General features: G+C 43.1%; 1 protein-coding gene across 1 annotated transcript in view; it reads right to left on the bottom strand.

Moving 5' to 3' along the window:
* DDRGK1 (DDRGK domain containing 1) overlaps positions 1-19,183 on the bottom strand; it is a 40,557-nt gene extending 21,374 nt beyond the window's left edge. The window contains exons 1-4 of the mRNA XM_055795667.1: positions 19,028-19,183; positions 11,784-11,945; positions 2,116-2,222; positions 31-132 (exon numbers count right to left, since the gene is read on the bottom strand). Of these exons, the coding sequence (XP_055651642.1) occupies positions 31-132; positions 2,116-2,222; positions 11,784-11,945; positions 19,028-19,115 (459 nt within the window). The 5' untranslated portion in view covers positions 19,116-19,183. The remainder of the gene's footprint in view (positions 1-30; positions 133-2,115; positions 2,223-11,783; positions 11,946-19,027) is intronic.
* Positions 19,184-19,391: the final 208 nt, after the last annotated feature.

The raw sequence follows: 19,391 nt of genomic DNA, 5'->3' as shown, positions 1-19,391 counted from the left end.
ATTTCCATCTATAAATACAACCAATCCCACCTGTCGTTCTTCCTCAAGACGTATTCTCTCCTCTTCTTTCCGCCTTTCCTCCTCTCTTTTTGACTCAAGTTTTTTCCGTTCTTCTCGTTCTGCTTCTTCAGCCTAAAAAAAACCATTATGAAGCCAAGACTTACCCTTCATGAATACACATTTTTTAATTTCATATTGTGATACCATTGGGGGGTGGGTTTCTTACTATCTTCTTAGATGCATGTTCAGAAAGAAACAGTAAAGAGAATAAGTCATCGTTATCATTTAAACCCCTCCACCCCCCTGTGCTCTTCAGTATACTTAACACTGTGATAAGTTTAGAAATTGCCCTTCTCACTTGCTTGATTTGTATCTCAGTAAGGGTTTAAGCTTTGAATATGCATAAGAGCTTATTACTATAGTGATATTAAGCAATATTGCGTAATGGAAATCCATTTCTCCTCACTTAAAATTGAGTGAGAATGGACCTTGAGGAGAGGAAAAAAAGGACAGGGGAATATAAACTCTGTAAAATCAACTACCTTCAAATTTATCATTAACCTGGACAGATTCTCTTACAGAAAAAGCTGTACCAGTCTCTTCAAAATAATTTCATTATTTGTTTTTAAATCAAACCCAGCAAAGAGATTATTGCAAAATGTGGGAAAAATAAAAAAGGAAAATGCATTGTTTAGAGATCTTTTTTTTAAAGTTGTTCTTCAATCTCTTCAATATACTTAAATTTGAAAATATATTAAGAGAACAAGCAGAAGACATTCAAGTGGAGGATTTGTGGCTTTGAATGTTTCAGAGAAAAAGACGTAACAGAGGAATTTATCTGTCTACACAGGGAAAATAAAAATCAGCATGTTTTAAAATAAAATCCTCACTCTACCAACCGATGCTTATCTAACTTCATTCAACTTTGCTCAAATTTTCCACAAAAAAAGAGGCTAATTAAATAGAATGGATATGGAAAGTAGTGACAAAATGGTTAAAGCATTGAGTAAGAAAAGGAAGCAATGAAAGTGTATATATAAACAGAATAATCAAGTTTATTCCAACTGCCCTATCTTCAGGGCATATCACTACACTGTAAAGCAGAAACCGGATTTAAACCTCAAGTGACACTAAAATTCTCAGGATGGGACTTCGCTAGGTTTGTTTGGACCCTCTACACAGAAATGTTAGCAGTTTCGTAAACTCTGTCTTTTTGTACAACGTGTCAAGTCCACCCTACGCTCCAGGCTCTGTCATGCAAAGGCTGTTTGAGTTGTATTTACTTCTTGCAGCCCTACCTTCCAAGTTACAGAACAATACAGAGTTTGCAAAAAAATACGGAGAACAACTAAAAGGAATTAATGCATAACCTGCTGCCATCCACAAGCACACTTCAGAAAGTAAGTTTCAAAAAGCCTGTTGCTTCCCTGGAATTAACAGCAAAATGCTGGGCAAAACTGAAAAAATGAAACAGTATTTAAGTACTTTTATACACAGATTTAAGAAAGAAAATTGAAAAGCTGCAGCACGTTCACTCTGCATATCTGGTCTCTGCTTAAGGGCCAAACTTCAACCAAAATCTGTCTGCATTACAGATTTCAGTGGATTACAGGGTCTGCTTTTCATCTCCCCCAATCCATAAAGACAATAAACATATATAAACCCATATAAAGTTTTTGTACTATAAGAGCATGTGAAATGCTACTCAGAACTGCTGATAGCTTTGGTCAGAGACCCAGCGTTACAACAATACTATGTGGACCCAAGTTATTTGACCTGAGTTATTTTTAAGGGAGACAGTACTGACATTAAGCTGCAAACCAGTGGAAACATCCAATAAAGAGCATTCAATAGTTTAACTCCTCTCTCCTCCCCACAAGAATGCCAGAGAACCCAATGGAAAGAAAATGAGACACCATTTTTCACAGCCCTCTTGGGATATGACCTAAAAAGCTGAATTTATATTTTTAAAACAAAACCACAACTATTGTAGTGATGACACTGCCTTTGCCTTTCTGGAGTGTCTGTCATCACCAGTTCTTTGCTGAGTACTGCTATTACTCTGATAATAGCCGAGTTCTGCTCTGGGCTTCATACGTGGCAGGAAATGCTTACCTCTCTCTGTGCTTTTCTGGCTTGTTTCTCTTCTAATTTCCTCTGCTTCTTTGCTCCAATTTTTCCAGACACCTGAAATTCTGGCACCTCCTCAGCATAGTCTTCCTCTGCAACATTGTGTAAATGAAAATTTTTAAATTGTCTATTAAAAAAATCCCTTCAAGAAACTTCATTGCTTCCCAGGAAAGCAGCAGCAGATGAAAAGGAGACACATACACTTCAGACAAGACCTATTAGATGGAAAAAGGGAAAAAAAAAAAAAAAAAATCACACTAGGCTGCCAAAGCCACAGAGTAAAAGAGTGAAAGTAACAAGGCAAACACACACACTCAAGTGAAGTCAGAAGTAAAAATTTACTTGCTCTTTTGAAGGAAGGCTTTTCATAAACATTTCCTGCGTTCCACAATTAAAAGATATACTTTCCCTTACACATAGTACTAATAGTTGTCACCACGCAACTTCTAAACACTCACCTGCAGAAACTTTCTTCCCCGCTACCTTTAAAGCTTAACACAACAGACATCCAGTCAAAAAGTGGGATTTGGAGGCATGCCACTCATCCACTGGTTTAGCCTGACATAGCTAACCCTAGGTGGGGGTGGGAGGGAATAAAATATCCCTGCAATGCAAATCTTGGGCCTGTTGTACAACAGCTGGTTGTTTATAAAGATGCAACTGTGAAATATTGAAAGCCTCATGCTCAAATGGTGTGCAAACGCATTATATCTCTGCTCACCCAGGGGCTAAGTAAGACTAAAGAGCTTTTAAAGACTGCCATTTCCTCCCCGCCCAATGTCTCACAAACATTTGGCCACTTTATTTGCTAATCTAAATTAGTCCTTGATCCTGCAACTTAAGTACTGTGGATTGACCTCAACAGTCAAAAAGAAATCTTAGCTCACTTCATGAAATGCTACACAATATATAGATTCATGCGTCTGAATCAGATGGGAGAATCAAAATCAAAGATCTTTGTCACACGGATCCCTTTTTTGGTAAAGTAATTTATACTTCGAGCATCCACAGTGCTGTCATGCTTGATGCTGATTTCAGATCAGCACACTTGAAGTCCACCAGGTAATCTGAAGAATAGCACTGCCAGCTACTGCTATTTTCCACAAACAAAGTGTTTATTTAGGGAGGGAGAAGGGGAAAGAGTGTGCAGGGGATGTTTTTTTCCCCACAGTGATGAGGGCTCAGATTTAACTGAGGGAGAACAAGTTCCCCACTCACACAACTCCTGAGGCCTTCGTTTAAGACCAGGCTAACGAGCAGAAAAAGCCCATCATGTTTGATAACCAGTTTCATGAGAGCCTGCAGCTGAGAGTCCTGTGGCAATCACCAGAACTGGTTTTGGTAGGGCTGGTGCCAGGATGTTTTCTGTAGGGAGCTCTCTCCAGAGCAGCTGGTTGCCTTTTTTTGGGAACCCAAAAACCTGCTATTAAAAGAACATATGAATGAACAAGACTCACCTTTCTTATATATGTAGAATTAGGTTTGAAACACTTTTTTTACTAATTCCAATACACATAGTTAAGCCACCAAGACACATCATTAGAAATAAACGTAATTGAGAACTGTGTAGGTGGCTCTCAAATAGCTGTTTTCAGGATATGGAAGTTAATATAAGGCAAGCTTGCTGAATTGGGCTTCAGAGAATTATTGGTATCTGATTACCGAGATGATCAAAAGGGTTCCCCCTTCCTACACCACAAACAGAGCGAGCTACAGGGGACACTCGGACTTGACACAGTTGCTTCTACAATTTTGCTGAAGCTTAAAATAACTTTATTTGTATTTTAAATACTGGGCCAAGGGGAGTTCCAAACAATGGGTGAACAACCCATTAGCAGTTATTACTCCAAAATTAACAGTTCAATACTGGTGGTATTCTTTAGAAAATTATTTCTGGAAAACCCCACAAGTATAAAATAACAGCTATGACACTACTCAACCTGAGGCTCTGCGTGCTTCTCACATTTCATCTATATTAAGAGTACCTGAGCCAGAGGTTAGGCAGAAATCTAGCAAGGCTTTTAAAGCCTTTTTCCAGTCCTGGATCAAACATACCTTTGTTCAGTAGCATTTGCTTTCCTCCTGTTTGAAGCATCTGATGTGATCCGTTAAGTACTACTTCCTCCAAGCTTCTTCTAGTGCATGAAGTTACACCCAACAAAAGACAGATACAACGATGCAGATGCAGCCCATGATTCAGCAGAGCTTTAAAGGTCAACAATGCACTACACTACCTGGGTGCAATTAATATGTGCTAAATAAACCTGAACATGCTGACAAGAACATAAGCACATGGTAAAAGGATTTGCTGAATCAATTGGTTACTATAGCAGAATAGCTCCACCAAAAGCAGACTGGATGCTGCACACAGCCAGTGATATTTTTTCCTCTTTTAAAATAAAGGAGCTATCGTTTCAGCAGCTTTTAACATATTCATAGCTGCCAACACCAGTACATCTGATGCGACGGTCAGTCCATAGGAACATGCACCCCCTTTACCCCTGACACTTCAGCTGTGATGCAAGATGTTCAGTTAAGTGTGCTCACTTGTTGTGAAAGCAGTTTATCACCACCCAAAGCACCATGTCCAGCCAGCCTGCATACATACTCAGTTGGGAAACCTAATACCACCAGACATCATTGTATAGTTGAAGCTGAAAAATGTATTTTTGTTTGAAGACTGATCTTCCATCGTGCTCTGTACAGTTTATTTGATGTTTTAAAGCATGGTAGTTCTGAGATGTATGTAGGGTTGTGGCAGGAAAGAGTTTAGCGCTACAAGCTTGACACAAGCAGTTTTTCCAGTAGTGATTTTCCCTAACCACTCACAGTACCACAGAACACAAGTTCTGTTCCCACTTCATGGTAAGCTGCTGATAAAGAACACCAAACCTCAAGGCACACAGGACCCTTTCCACCTGAACTGCCTGGATGTGACATAACGGGACTGCTTTCAGGCACAGTCACAGCCTTACCAAGACATCCTGGTCCATCTTGCAGCGTCCAACACAACTATAACAAAATTCCCAGAACTTGCAAAGCACTCCCACCAGCATCCAGCTCTAAGACAGAAAGCAGAAATAGTCTGACTTACAGCGATGCTTTCACATCACTTCACATATTCTGCTTTACACAAACACGGGGTTTGCTCAGCTAGCCAGCAGAGAGGTAGCTTCAGGGAACCTTAGCTTTTCCTTAATGTTTTGAAGACACTGAGAAGCAGGACAACAGGAAAGAGTTAACAGTGTTTGAAACATACAGACTAATTTTATAACATACTTCCCAATACCATTAGAAAGTGTGCAGGAGTGCCAATGTTCTTTATCAGGACAGAAACTTACCAGCTACCATGTAGAGTATATGAAAAAATTCCCAAACAACCTGCGCCATATATTTTAGTTGTCCTTGTCATTTATGTCAAAGGGTCTGTCGTGCTTCCTATAAAGTTTTGGAAGTGAAGCAAATTGACTCCCGTCCATGAAAAAGGATGTGAGCTGCACATGTGGCTACTCACAAAAACTTCACTGGGCACAGCTAGCTGCTTTATTTACCATTTATGCAGCACCTAACAAGATGAGTAAGAGAAAGAGGGGGAAGATGTCAGGCAAAACACAGTTCATTCTGAAGGCAGAAGGCATATGCACATTATTAACATTGAATAGATGTATGACACCAGCCACTGGAAAGGAATCAGTCCACCATATGGAAAGGTGTGGGCACTCATGAGTAACACAGCCCTACGGTGGTACAATCATAACATTTTTTAATATTTTTTTCTTTTGTAATTTGGCAGCTATCCAATTTAGGAACTGAATGACACACTGGCTTGTTAATGTGAAGCTATAAAAAAATGAGTCTACAGTTAGGACAGAGAAAGGACAGCAAACAAAGGACATTAGCCCTTTTGAGCAGAAGTCAAACGACTTCAAGTTTTTTCTCTAATAAAGCCCTATGGCATAACTGAGAAACCACACACCATTTGTGCTCAAAATGTCTCAAGGGTAGACACACATTGTGGATATTTTGATAACACTGAAGTCACTTTCTATATGAATAGTAGCAAGTCAAAATTAACTTTTGATTCACTAGTTAGGATATTAGTAGTCAAAGTTTAACTGTACTAGAAAGGTTTTCCTACTGATTAAGCATTAAAATTAATTTCAGCTACTACATCAATTAATATAGCTCTATCACCAGTTGTTTCACAAGAACAGCATGGGACCACATCAGTGTTTTTAAGTTTACATATTTTCCAGATCTTTCAGCACATCAGAGCACAGGAAGATGCAATGTGACACGCAAGGTAGACAATCTGCTCAGAAAAAGTGCTTCTTATTTTGAGAAATTTCAGCACAAGCACATTCTTCTCTAAGTTATGCACAGTATCCATCACTGAATGGGAATAAAACATACCCAATCATATTTTTTAAGACCTCTAAAACCCTTTTTTGTTTTGTGCTTTCTTCCTCAATAGTGATTAACACAAAGAAAAATTTGAGATTCTGATCTCCAGGCCTTGCCAAGCAAAAAAGGAAAGGAACTTATGATTTAATTTATGTTGGAATCATTAACTGTTTGTTGTCATGTTTTACTTTACAGGCTAGAGCACTCAGACTGTCAAAAGCTGTTGGCTTTATTGTTACTCATTCTGGGGAAGTAATTTTACCCCAATGTTCACTGCACTGGACATTCCTACTACACCTGTGCTCACACATACAATGCTAAAAACTCAGAGAAAAGGCATGCAGATGCTGGGATATTTAATATTTTGGATTTACATGCCACTGCTAAAAGTGGAGAGTCTATAGCTTGCACCATTTCAGAATAAAGGTTGTTCCAGATTATTTCTTTGATGCAGTCTTCACTTTCTGTTTGTTAAAAAAGAAATCAAATGCAGTAATACACACAAAATCCATTTTTTTTGGCAACACTTTTTACAACAAGTCAGCGAAGTCATTTGTTTGAAGGATGTGGAAGTGAGCATCTTTTAAAACTGAACCCTTGGAAATGTTCCCTGGAAATGTACTGGGCTGCTTAGGTTCTCCTGGCACGTCCTTCTCTTTTGCCTTGATTCTTTCCTCATCTAGCTCAGCCTCCCCCGCAACATGCACCAAAGCCTTCCACCTAAAGGGCTGCCCAGTGGGCTTTGTTTTGCCTGGTGGTTTGGAAATTGCTATAATTTCTTAGAGAAATCTGTTTCTCCATAACTACCCTAAATCATGGTGTGGTGACACCCCACCAGTTTCAGCCAACAAAAATGCCAACCCCTCAAATCAACAGCAAGTTTTGGTCCAAGACACCACTCCAAGCAACAGAAAACCTGGACTGTAAAACCTGTGTCCTACTCACTGACTGAGTGAACAACCCTGTAAGAGGTACTTTGCCTGTGCATGCCTCTGTCTCTCCGCAAACTCTTTGTATCATGTGCTGAGGCAGGCAGGTTTTCTCACTACATGTTTGCACAAAGTCATTGTGGGAAATAATGTCTAACAGTCCTTCAAGCAAACAGACGTTTGCCTCTGATCATAATCCTCTATTTCTACCACAACAGGATCAAGGCAACCCAACTATACTTGCTGTTGTAAGTTCATCCCCACACGTTTCTTATCACTTATAGGAAATTACAGTACCAAAACTTTTATGCAAACATCAGATTGGCTGGGTCACTTTCTGCTCCAAGAAGCAACAAGTATAGCGTCAAGAGAAGTACCTTCTTCGCTGCAGAGCTCTTTGCAGTGTTCCAAGGCACAAGGAGCAGGTTTGGAAGCACAAGCTCAACAAGAATTGGACGACTGCATTTTCTGCACATGGCTAGCCATGAAACAAAAGGTGTCAAGAAAACATCTTTACGCGTACCCAAAGGTGATCAAAATCCAAGTGGATGCACTCAAGAGCATTAGTCAGACAAAAACCAGAGCCAAAGACATCCTCCTCAATCAATAAATGGGATCAGAAATTGGGAAATGGCTAATGCTATTTATTCATACTACCCCAATGCCTCAAACAACCTTCAACCCAGCTCAAACATATCCCTTCCCCTGCACCCTTCCACTGCTTAGCTTGGCCTCTCCTGCCCTAAATGATTAATGCCTAAAATCCACACTCATTTATTATGCCTTGCTGCAAGTTTATTTTCATCTTGCCCGTAGCCAGCCCCACAAAGCCACTTCTGCCTGGGTTCAATTTAAATTCAGATACAACAGAGCTAACTAAGTCTGCTAGCTGGGATATCATAAGCAACCTAACCACATGAACACAGAACTCTCCTTCCAGACTCATTTTCCACAGGGAAAGGCGTAGGCACACTGCTACAGTGTGCAGGGTAGATGTCCCATGAGGCACGCAGACTTTAACAACAGTCATCTAGGTTGCTCCAGGCTGCATGAAAGACAGTAGTGTTATGACTAGAATTAAGTTGGGCAATATTAGCCAAACAAACCCACTTTTCTAAAGGCAGCCTGGAAGTCATGCTGGTGGAACACAGCTCAGGGGTCTCAGTCATTTTGAGAACTACTTTGTCACCAACAAAAAATATCTCGCCAGCAATCTTTGGTTATCAAAGGATATTAATAGATGTTGATATTCTCGTAACAGATGACCTCCTTTGAGTATTCAACTAACCACTGAAAAACATTACTCAAGCAAACCGAGCCAGCATTAGGCACACAGCTAGGGGGCCTGCCCCCACAGTACAGAGCAGCCCACATGGAACCCGTGAATAAGGAACCTACGTACACCGTGTGGGTTGCAATTTTGGTAGGAAAGTCAAGGCATTTAGTGTTTCACTGTTTATCTTCTGTCTGTGACAACCTGCAAGTAATTTATGTGTCTTACCCCACCACATCAAGCTAAAGGAAGAATTATAACCTCATTTAGCCCCATTGGCAAGGACTGTAGATTTGAGTATTCAAACCAATCATTTACTATCCTTGCCTGTATTAAATGACTCCTTACCCAGCCCTGCAAGTTAATAAGATCTCAGCTACAAGTGGGACAATTAAAAGTTATCGAGGTTCTGATCCTAGTGCCACAATTTGTTTTGTTATCCTGTCCCCCCATTACTCTGTGAGAGACTGGGGTATTGGCATAATAAAACAACTTAGCACAGGCAGCAGAAACTGTGGGCTACTATTTTACCCTTGAAGCTTTCTTTCTCATTCTGGAATTGAAATCTGATTGTTAGATGGAAAACAGAAAACCCTCATGCTAACCACAACTCCAAAGCCTGCAAGCGTTGCTTTAAGACCATTTCCTAGAGTCAGCAGAACTGGCTCCCAACAGGCAGAATACTTTGGTGATAACAGAAGTTCTTACCTGACTCCACTGCTATGACTGTAACGGTAACACAGATATGGCCAGGGCAACCTCATACCCTTCCTGAGTTCCATGCTAGATATCTTGCGGGAATGGATTGGTGTTATGCCTGCACAAACTTGAGGCAGAAGTCAGCAACACAGAGCAGGATCAGGTAGCTTTGCCTAAAGCTAAACACAGGCCCAGAGTGGAAATTCCACACACAGAACAGAAACTTACTAGTAAAACATTTCAACAAATTTAACAATATTTTAGCAACAACAACAACAGTCCACTTCAGTTGCAGATGTTCAGAAGCCCTCTAAAGCAAGAAGAACAGTTACAAATTAAGTCCGAAGAAACCAGACTAGCTTGTTTTCAATGTTTCTGTCTGCATTGCCAACTAACCTTGCTCTTCAGCGCTGGGTGCCCCAACTGGTCCTGCATTGCCTGGCACTGCACATCACTGCAAGCATTCTGGGCTCTCTTTTCATCTCAGTCAACTAATTTTTATAACATAAAACTCTGCTGTGGGAATAACTTGCTATTTCAACAGGTTCACATGGAGGCAATGATTAGACAAAACTGCTCTATATGCAATGACACAGAAAATGCACATGGCTTCTGCAAAAAGGGGACAAATCCACAAGTTATTCCAGGCCTCTGCTACAAGCCCACAGAGTGGGCTTCAAAGCATGTAACACACCCTTTTCTAAGGGGGGAAAACCCCCAAACCCTACACTAACACAGGTAGCTCAGGGCCAGGCTAAAGGCTTTGCAGCACAGGCCACGACAGACTGGGCTAATCCCACGTGATAATGGCCACTGTTATTGCACACCTCAATGCTGGGGAACCAGGGACAGGCACTTCTCTCCACAGCTATACTGCTGAGGCCTGTGCTCAGTCTCCAAAGGCTTTTACATTTCTGTTGTGCACCCATGCTCAGACACTTGGAAAGCCCATCCCAAAATACGAATAAAAACACACACAGAAGCAAAGAGCAAGAAGTTGTTTTAATTTGGAAAAGTAAAAAAACCCAATAAATAAAAACAGGGATGCCATTTCAAAGAAAACTTCATGCAAAAGCTGCAGCACTTACATCTGCTGTACAGTAACCTGCAAAAGAATTATTTATAAAGCCCAATGACACAGACTCTTCTATTGCTAAAGTGACAAAGTAATATAAGCAGTTTGCTTTGACAGCTTCACTGTCGGCCTTCAGCATTCAAACTTTTGATGCCGGGAGTTTAAAGCAAAAGGTTTTTAGTTTGCATTTTCTTTCCAGGATGTTAATACATGAAAAGAAATAACCGAGTTGAGAAGTTCAGACCTGTCAATTTTCCATTTGTAGAACTGTTGAACATAAAGAGCTTGAAAAGCACGTTTACCTGCCAACATGAGCACAAGACACTTTGTACAAACTGCAAGACAAGAAAAGGTGAAGAAAGTGCAATTAGCCCATAATCAAGGCATCACACAGATGTGCACTCACTGTTTCTCACCTACTGATGACCAAAAAGACACCCGGATCTCCACTGCAAACTGAAGTGAAGCAAAGCCCACTTAATCAACATTTGAGCCGAAACCCTGAACACTTAACCCACAATCTGAAAGTAGAAGCAATCCAGCTAGGTGAATCATGGTGATACCATCTCTTTAGCCATGAAGATAATAATGTGTGAAGTTTCATCAGAAAAGAGAGTGAGGCTTACAGGGTGTAGAAAGATGTTATTTATCACCATATTCTTGTCTCCAGCCACACCACAGAAGTATAGTTATTAACTGTAGGTCCAGCACAGTAACAGAGGACTCATTAACAACCTGCTGGCAGCATGACAAAATGCTGCAGTCTGTGGTGATCTCCAGATAACTGGCTTGATTCCAATCACCACCTGGATGGCTTCTCGAAAGAAAACTCCTGATTTTGCAGATATTACATTGGGGAATTAATGCTTCCCACTGATTTACAAGAAACCAATACTTTACTCCAGCTCATTATCCTAGGGCATGGTGCAGATTCTGTTTACCCAAATCTAAGCTGCATGGCTAAGCAGGAAATACAAAAGGCAATTCCTAGGAAGTAGGTGAAGAATATGTTGTGATGCACTGTTGGCACAAACTGTGGCCAGAATTCATCACAGGAAGTGGCAGACACTTCAAAGTTAAGTGGTTATCTAGAGATAAGTGATGAAGTACAGAGAGAAACTGGACAGTCAAATAGATTATAGTCAAGCTGTAAATAATTCATAGCCAGCAAAACTGAAAACCTTTCTTCAGCAAACTGCAGCCCTTCACCAACCTTCACATCTGCTGTTAAGGTCCATGTCAATGTTTACTAAAGAACAGAACCATATGTTACCTTCCAGCCAGTCTTCTGCCTGTTGCGCTCTACTCTGGGCCATCATCCGGTTTCCCATGTTCCTCCGGCGCCTTGGCATCCCATCTCTGCGCTCTTCAGTATGGGGCCAAGGCCTGGCCACTGCTGCTGCTGCTGCCACATTTTGCTGGTGTTCCTCATCAGCTGCAAAAAGGAAATATAATTGAGGAGAGATTTGCCATCTCTGCTTGCTGCAGTTGTCCTTTAGCTAGTCAACTTTTGCAATCAGAAGTGTAATACCAGTGTTGTTTACCAAATGAGAGAATGCCTCCCCGCTCTCCTGTGTTTTTTTCCCTTGCATGGCAGGAGATATCTGTAAGTTGATTTCCCGCGATTAAGTGAGATCATGCACTGGAACCTTCTTAATACAGCAGTGCTATGTGCAATAGAAATTTTATCCTGACAGCACTCTCTTTTGCAATAATGTATAGATCACAGTAAAGAAAAAGCTATAGCTATGTGCTGCTGATGTTCTTTGATATGACAGAGGCCACACAAACACCCCTCACCCCCCACAATCACCACAGAATCACAGCATGGTCAGGGTTGGAAGTGGCCTCTGGAGATCACCTAGTCCAGCCCCTGCCACAGCAGGTTCCCCTCCAGCCGGCTGCACAGAGTCGTGTCCAGGTGGGTTTGAATGTCTCCAGGGAAGGAGACCCCACAGCCTCTCTGGGCAGCCTGTGCCAGGGCTCTGCCACCCTCAGGCTAAAGTTCTCCCTCACATTCAGATGGAACTGCCTGTGTCGCAGTTTGTGCCCCTTGTCCTGTCGCTGGGCACCACTGGGAAGAGCCTGGCCCCGTCCTGACACTGGCCCTTAAGGCATTTGCAGACATGGATAAGATCCCCTCTCAGTCCAGTCTTCTCCAGGCTAAATGGGCCGGCTCTCAGCCTCTCCTCGTAAGGGAGATGCTCCAGTCCCCTCATCACCTTCATAGCCTCTGGTGGACCCTCTTCAGTAGTTCCCTGTCTCTCTGGAACTGGGAAGCCCAGCACTGGACACAGCACTCCAGAGGTGGCCTCACCAGAGCAGAGCAGAGGGGGAGGATCACCTCCCTCGACCTGCTGGCCACGCTCCTCCTAATGCACTCCAGGATATCATTGGCATTCTTTGCCTCAAAGTAAAACCCAAACAAAATAAATAAATAAATAAATCCACACACCATAAAACAAAGACCCCACCCCTGCCAAAGTGCCCCAGAAATATTCTTACTTAATCTAATGATAATTTGGTTTTCTCTTCCACCAGAAAACAATTCCCTTTATCTGGCATGACTAGCAGTCTAATAATTTCTGAGTTACGAAAAGGCAAGGACTCAGAAGTACTTTTTTCCCTTCTAAAGTATTTTTTTAATTTTATTTTTTATTTTGTACTTGTGTAATTTAGAAGTAGATTCATCTGAATTCAAACTTCAAAGCACGCATGTTTCAGAGTGGAATATGTAAATCATTATACCTGAAACAAAACCTGAATAGCAAATAAGGATTACACATTGCAGCTGTAATGCATACAGGGTAACTTAATTCTACCATGCTGATTTAAACTGCAGGTCTCCCAAGAAATGCATTCAGGGAAAGACAGACCACCAAAGGTCACTGCAGCCCTCACTGCCTCCTCTCTGCATACACTTCAGTTATTAATAAAGATGTGACAAATGTGCAATATCATAACAGAGGAGCAGCAGGGAGACAGCGTGGGATGAAGCAGCTGACCAGTGGGCTCATTTCAGAAGTTCTCCATAGAAAACCCTCCACCGCGTTTTTCTTTGAGACCTCCACAATCCTGTTGCTATCAGCTATGGTAGTCAGGCCGAAACAATAAGATAATGATGAAGTATCATAATTCTTGATATGTGCTTTGCATATTGTTAATAAAAGTAACTGATATTTGTGTACGTTGTTACTTGTTCGATTCTGGAAAGTATTAACTACTATACCTTAATTCAGATAAATATTCAAATAGTCCCATGGAAAGCTGCAGAACTACTCATTTACTTAAAACTCATCAGGACATTATTTTTCTGCTTTGCCAGATCATATTGTGGTCCAGCAGGAGCACAAAATGCTTTCCATGCTCTGCCAAGTCTCCAGTTTCCTCGGACCCAAAGAATGCCTTCCTAAAAAACCTATTAGCATATCTATGATCAGAAAATAAGATTAACTATGACTATACCTACATGACGATCAAAGGTGTACTTGAAGCTCATGTCACTATATCTCAACTAGCTTCAAAGCAGCTAACTTTGGTACTGATAACAATATAGTTGCAGCAGCACTGAGCTCAGCACAGGCTGCAAAGCAGAGTAATCTGGGGAAGCATCTGGCCAACTAAGCCACTAGCAATTAAGGATTGCTGCAACAATGTTGCAGTCCCCCAGCACTAACACACACTGTGACATTTCAACTGGAGTGACTGCACTATCACACCGCTGTCACCCTCTTGTTCTCATTCACTCCTTTTATCTGTGGACCAAAACAAGTCTATAACAAATTGCAGAGTGTCTGCTCCAGAGATCCAATCATTTTGCTTCAAGGCTTGCCCAGTCTTATTTACAGTGTAATAATGCTTATTTTGAATGCTGCAGAACATGCTATAGGAAAGCCTCATACTGCAAAGGCAGAACAGCAGACCACATATGGGACCCTACTAAATGCCAGAAATACTTATTCTGCAAAAAGACTTTTTATATGAATGCAGTATTTCTCTTAGTAAGTTCTTGAGATACATTGCGATTCAAACCTTAGCATCCTTTCACTTGAAAGCTTCAGTGTGTCTACCTCAGTAACTTCCAAAGGCAGTCCTGTACAGCCTATCAGCTGTGCAGTTCCAGCGCTCATTCATGCTAGAGCTTGTTTTTGGTTCTTGGCCTGCAAAACAGAGACTGTTTTGCATTTTGTGAAAGAGCAATCTATTTATAAGCCACACATCCATTTCAAACCCAGGTGCTTAACCCTCACAGAGACAAACGTGTGAACCAGGCTATTATGTTTTCTCAATTTAATTCTCTACAGGAGAATCAGTAATTCCTCAAAGCTGAGCAGTGCTAAAAGGGCTCAGAAAGTATTCAAAACCTCACCAAACCCAACCCATATCATGGTCAAATACACAAGGCAGTTGTTGAACAATGCTTGTCAGATCTCCAAAATGTTCAGACAAACAACAGAAGCCACCTAGACACTGAATTGTCATTTAGCAGGAAAAGCTACACTTAACACAGCTTTCCTCTTCCTCCCTCCTGCTATAGCTTCTGTTTGCAAGGCATTCTGCTGGTCAGTCATTTGAAAAAAAAAAAAAGTGTTAGTCATTGCATTTCTTCCTATCCTTCAAGAAGGGGAGAAAAAAGAAAAAAAAAGTGTCATGTACTCTGCCTGTAACATGCTTATACCTGGCAGGTTCTGTAGGGGTCAATGATTTGTCTACATGGCTTAAGACACTTCATTTGTTGCAGTTACCTAGAAAATTAAACTTCCTTGCTCTCCCTCTTAACTGGAATTATTGTAGATAAGAGCTGCACACAGAGGAGTGTGACTGGTGGTTTCAAAGAATACAGGAGGCTACACTCAAAAACTGTCTTGCTCTTATTCTTGGAACTGCACTGACCATCAGATCTGAAGTCACAATCATTTTCTCTGGAGTCTAGGCCCGTGTTTCTTTTCACATCCTCCTGCAGCACAGGGTGTGGTTTGGCCACTGCACTTATCTGAATACATCTCTTTTATTTTCCTGTAGCTGCAGAGGTCTCAGACATAAGTGGCACCCCAGGCTAGCCACTTCATGCTGAGATTAGCCACACAAGATTAGACTTGACTAATTAGAGCCATTTCAGTGAAACTTAATGACCAGCATTAAATAGGTGAGAAAAGTGATCCACAAGTTGCTCAACAGTTTGCAGAATGACAGGCTGGAATACATTAATTAGACAAAGCCCTCAAATTTACAAGCGATACAAACAAACTTAAATGGGTGTCTGGAAAATGAACACTGGTTTAATTTTTATTTTAATCTGTATGTTCTCCAGTTTCTGATTCAGCCTTTCAAAAACCTAGGCAATACCTCTTTTCTGGGGACAGCAGCTTTACCGCTGTGCTGCGAGCAGCTCTGCCTCCACATTCAAGAAACATCAGCACAATGCAGAGGCAGCAATGGAGATTATTTCATCTGACTTGTCAGCCAGCGCACAGCAGCATCTGTGAGACTCTGCCTCTATTATTTCCTTCCTAAAGGGGAAGGGAGCAGAACTCTGCTCTGAAAGCTGAGCTCTTTCCTAAACTGGATGTGAAGCACCACTGTTACATCACCGCAAAAACTACTATGAAATCTTTCGGAGCCTGGACTTCTTAGGACCTAATTTACACCCCCCAGACATAAATTTTTTACTGTGAGGGCAGCGAGACACTGGCACAGGCTGCCCAGAGAAACTGTGGATGCCCCACCCCAGCAATGTCCAAGGCCAGGTTGGACGAGGCTTGGAGAAACCTGGGCTAGTGGGAGGTGCCCCTGCCCGTGGCAGGGCATCGGAACTAGATGATCTTGAAGGTCCTTTCCAACCCAAACCATTCTGTGATTATATGAAATCTGTTCCTTCATTAAGTTTTGCAAATTTCCACTCAGAGCAAAGACATTTTTTCTTGAGAAGCAATCCTTTGCCTATCATAGCACATTATCTTCAGTTATATCTGATAAGCAAGTCCATCAGGGTAACACCTGGGCTGGCAAGTTTTGAGGCAGCTCAGCAAAACTGCTACTACTTTGTGAGCTCTCTCATCTCCCACCGATGTGCAGAGAGCACCACCTGCTGCACCCTCACAAGTTAGTGGGACTTCCCACCACACGGGCTGCATCCAGCTTCTTCTACCTGCATGCTAACCTAACCTATTAAATTCAACGAGAAAATGATTCAAAATGCAGCTGGTAGAAGGAAGCATGTTTGGCTTCCCTGGGGAGGTGCTTTTGCCTAGCACAGCTTATCACATTAGGGCTTATTCACAAAAAGATATGCCAACCATGTATAAAAGCCAGTAATGCTATGTGGGTTTTTTTTCTCTATTCTCAGCAGAACAAGTCCAGACATGATCTTGCTGGCAACACCATGCTGCTCAAAATGACCTTTTAAAGGAAATACAAACTTAGAGGATTTACCTCTTGTGATCCTTAGCTCCCTTCATTATCTAAAGCAGGCAAGTCTTCAACATTTTTGAAAGGGCAATTCCTCAAGAGAGCGCAGGAAGAGAAGCTGCAGGCTGCCCCAATCCCTAAACATTAACAAGAAAAGGTGAGAGCTTCCACCAGTTCCCTAAGTCAAGTGTCCCTGGTTCCAAGCCCTTTCCATGTGACAAAACAGATTCACTAGCAGAATTGTAGCAGCTTCCATTTAGCCACATAAGAAAAAGGAACAGGAAAGCAAATTCCTACTTAAGACCAAATTTTGCACACCACAGCCCCAATGGTTTTGAAAAAGCATTTCTGTTGCGTAAGGAAAATAAAGTAATCCCCACAATCTGAAATTCTGCAGAGGACTTTATAATGACAGAAATCAGTTTATTAAGGCAGAAATTGTATTAAAACCACAGTAAGAAAAGCAAGACCAATGTGGAAACGTCAAAAAGATGCCACTGTGAAAGAAGCTTCAAAATGATTAAATTACCCTGAATGTAAAGTAACTTTATACCAAACTGCTCAAAACCACTATCAGAGCTTTTTGAGAATTCACATCATTCAAAAGAAGTATTTGTGCTTCAATTTCGTTAGGATTTTGTATGCTTAAACAGAAAAGAAATCCTCCCAAGCCCCACAGCCCCTGATTTACCCAAGTCATGACACAAGCCAAGCTCAGGAAATTACAAATTTCCAGCAGTATCATTTCTCTAGGACATGCATCACTCACTTTTACAAAGGCCTCAGTTCTAAGACACTTGATACCTGATGAAATTTCATCACTTTCCAAGCTATTAAGAAAGATTTAGACGAGGTTTATACAAGAGGAGGTGTGAGAGAAATGTGTTGGAAAATGTAATTATCAGCAAAAACTGCTTTTAACACAAAGCTCTTACCAACGGAATGGCTGTGTTTGTACTAAAGGTGTCTTGGCTTTTTTTTCCCCCTCTTAAAAAAAAACAACTATCAAAGTTCTCCCCCCACCAAAAGAAAAAAAAAAACAAACCCAACAGAAAAACCCAACCTCAAAACACCCCAAACCCTGGAAACTGGGAAGGCTTCAGCATTTGTCCTGGTTAAACATTTTAATGTGAGACCTTGCAGTTCAACAACCTATCTTCTTCCACTCGGAAAACACAAGAACACTGGTAAGTTCACAGCCACATCTGACTTCTTCCCGTAACATTCAACTTGCACCCACACAAGGTTGCTTCCACCAAGGTTTCACGCTGCTGCAGTGAACTAAGCAGAGTTAGGTTTATGGTTGGACTCGATCTTAAAGGAATTTCCAACCTAAACAATTCTACGGGTCTAACTACTGGTTAGCGATAAAACAACTTGCCTTTTGCAGGAAGCATGGAAGTGCTGTATCATCTACCTTTTCCCAGAACAGGACTGCACAACACTGCGCCTAAACCTGGTGTGGCTAGCTGGGTCAGGTGAGGTAGAAAAGGAGAAAAATGGGCACTTTCTGTGAAATGCAGGTAAAGCAGGCTGTCAGGGTGCAGTGAGCAACTGGCCTGCCTTTCAAGTCTTATGTCTGACAGGGACATTAAGGGGCTGTTGCGCCGGGCCTGCCGGAGAGGAGCAGGGCTGAGGACCGGCATGGCAGCCAGGCCGGGCTGTCACCTCACACGGTGCATCTCTCTGCCCGTTCGCCGAAGGAGCGTCAGGGACACCTTCCCTCCGCCCGCCCAGCCAGACTTCCAACCCCACAACAAGGCCCGGAGCCCCTCACCCAGGGCCCGCCTCAGGCCGCCCAGCGGGCCCAAGGCCCCAGCCGGCAGCAGCAGCAGGCCTCGCCGCCACCCGGAGCTCCCACACCGGGGCCTGAGGGAGGACCGCGGAGAAGAGTGCAGGACGCCAGGGATCCCCGGGGAACCACCGGGACCCCCCCACCATAGCTGCTTCCCCTCAGGGGAAGGCCCGAGGAGAGACCTCCCCCCCCCCCCCCCCCTCCGCGGTCTCCTTGGTGACGCCCCCCCTCCCGCCAGCAACAGGGGCGGGCCCACCTGAGCTCACCCCGCCGGAACGGGGCCGGAGTGGGGGCCTAACCGGGCCGTAACCCACCTGCTCTCGCTTGGCCGCGGAGGCGGGTGGCGAAGAAGAGGAGGACGGCGAGGAGCACGGCGGCGACAGCGAGCAGCGCAGCGTCCATCGCCCGGCCCTCCCGCAGCGCCGGACCAGCCCCGCCTACAGCGCCCGCACCAGGGGGTGGGCGGCAGCACTTGGTACGTCCCGTCCCGTCCCGCCCCGCCGCAAGGCCCCCGCGCCAGGGCTGCCCGCGGGCTGCCTGAGGCGGGGAGGCGCTGAGGCGGGCGCGGCGGGGCCGGGCCGGCGCGGCGCAGGGCAGCCCGTGCCGGGAGGGGGCCTGGCGGTCAGGCGCCGCCGTGAGGGAGCGGTGGCAGCGGGTCGGGAGGCCACGGGCTCGGCC

Source organism: Falco peregrinus, chromosome 2, assembly GCF_023634155.1.
Source record: "Falco peregrinus isolate bFalPer1 chromosome 2, bFalPer1.pri, whole genome shotgun sequence".
NCBI lineage: Eukaryota > Metazoa > Chordata > Aves > Falconiformes > Falconidae > Falco > Falco peregrinus.
The sequence above is the reverse complement of the archived record's forward strand: the minus strand, read 5'-3'. Positions and strand labels throughout refer to the sequence as shown.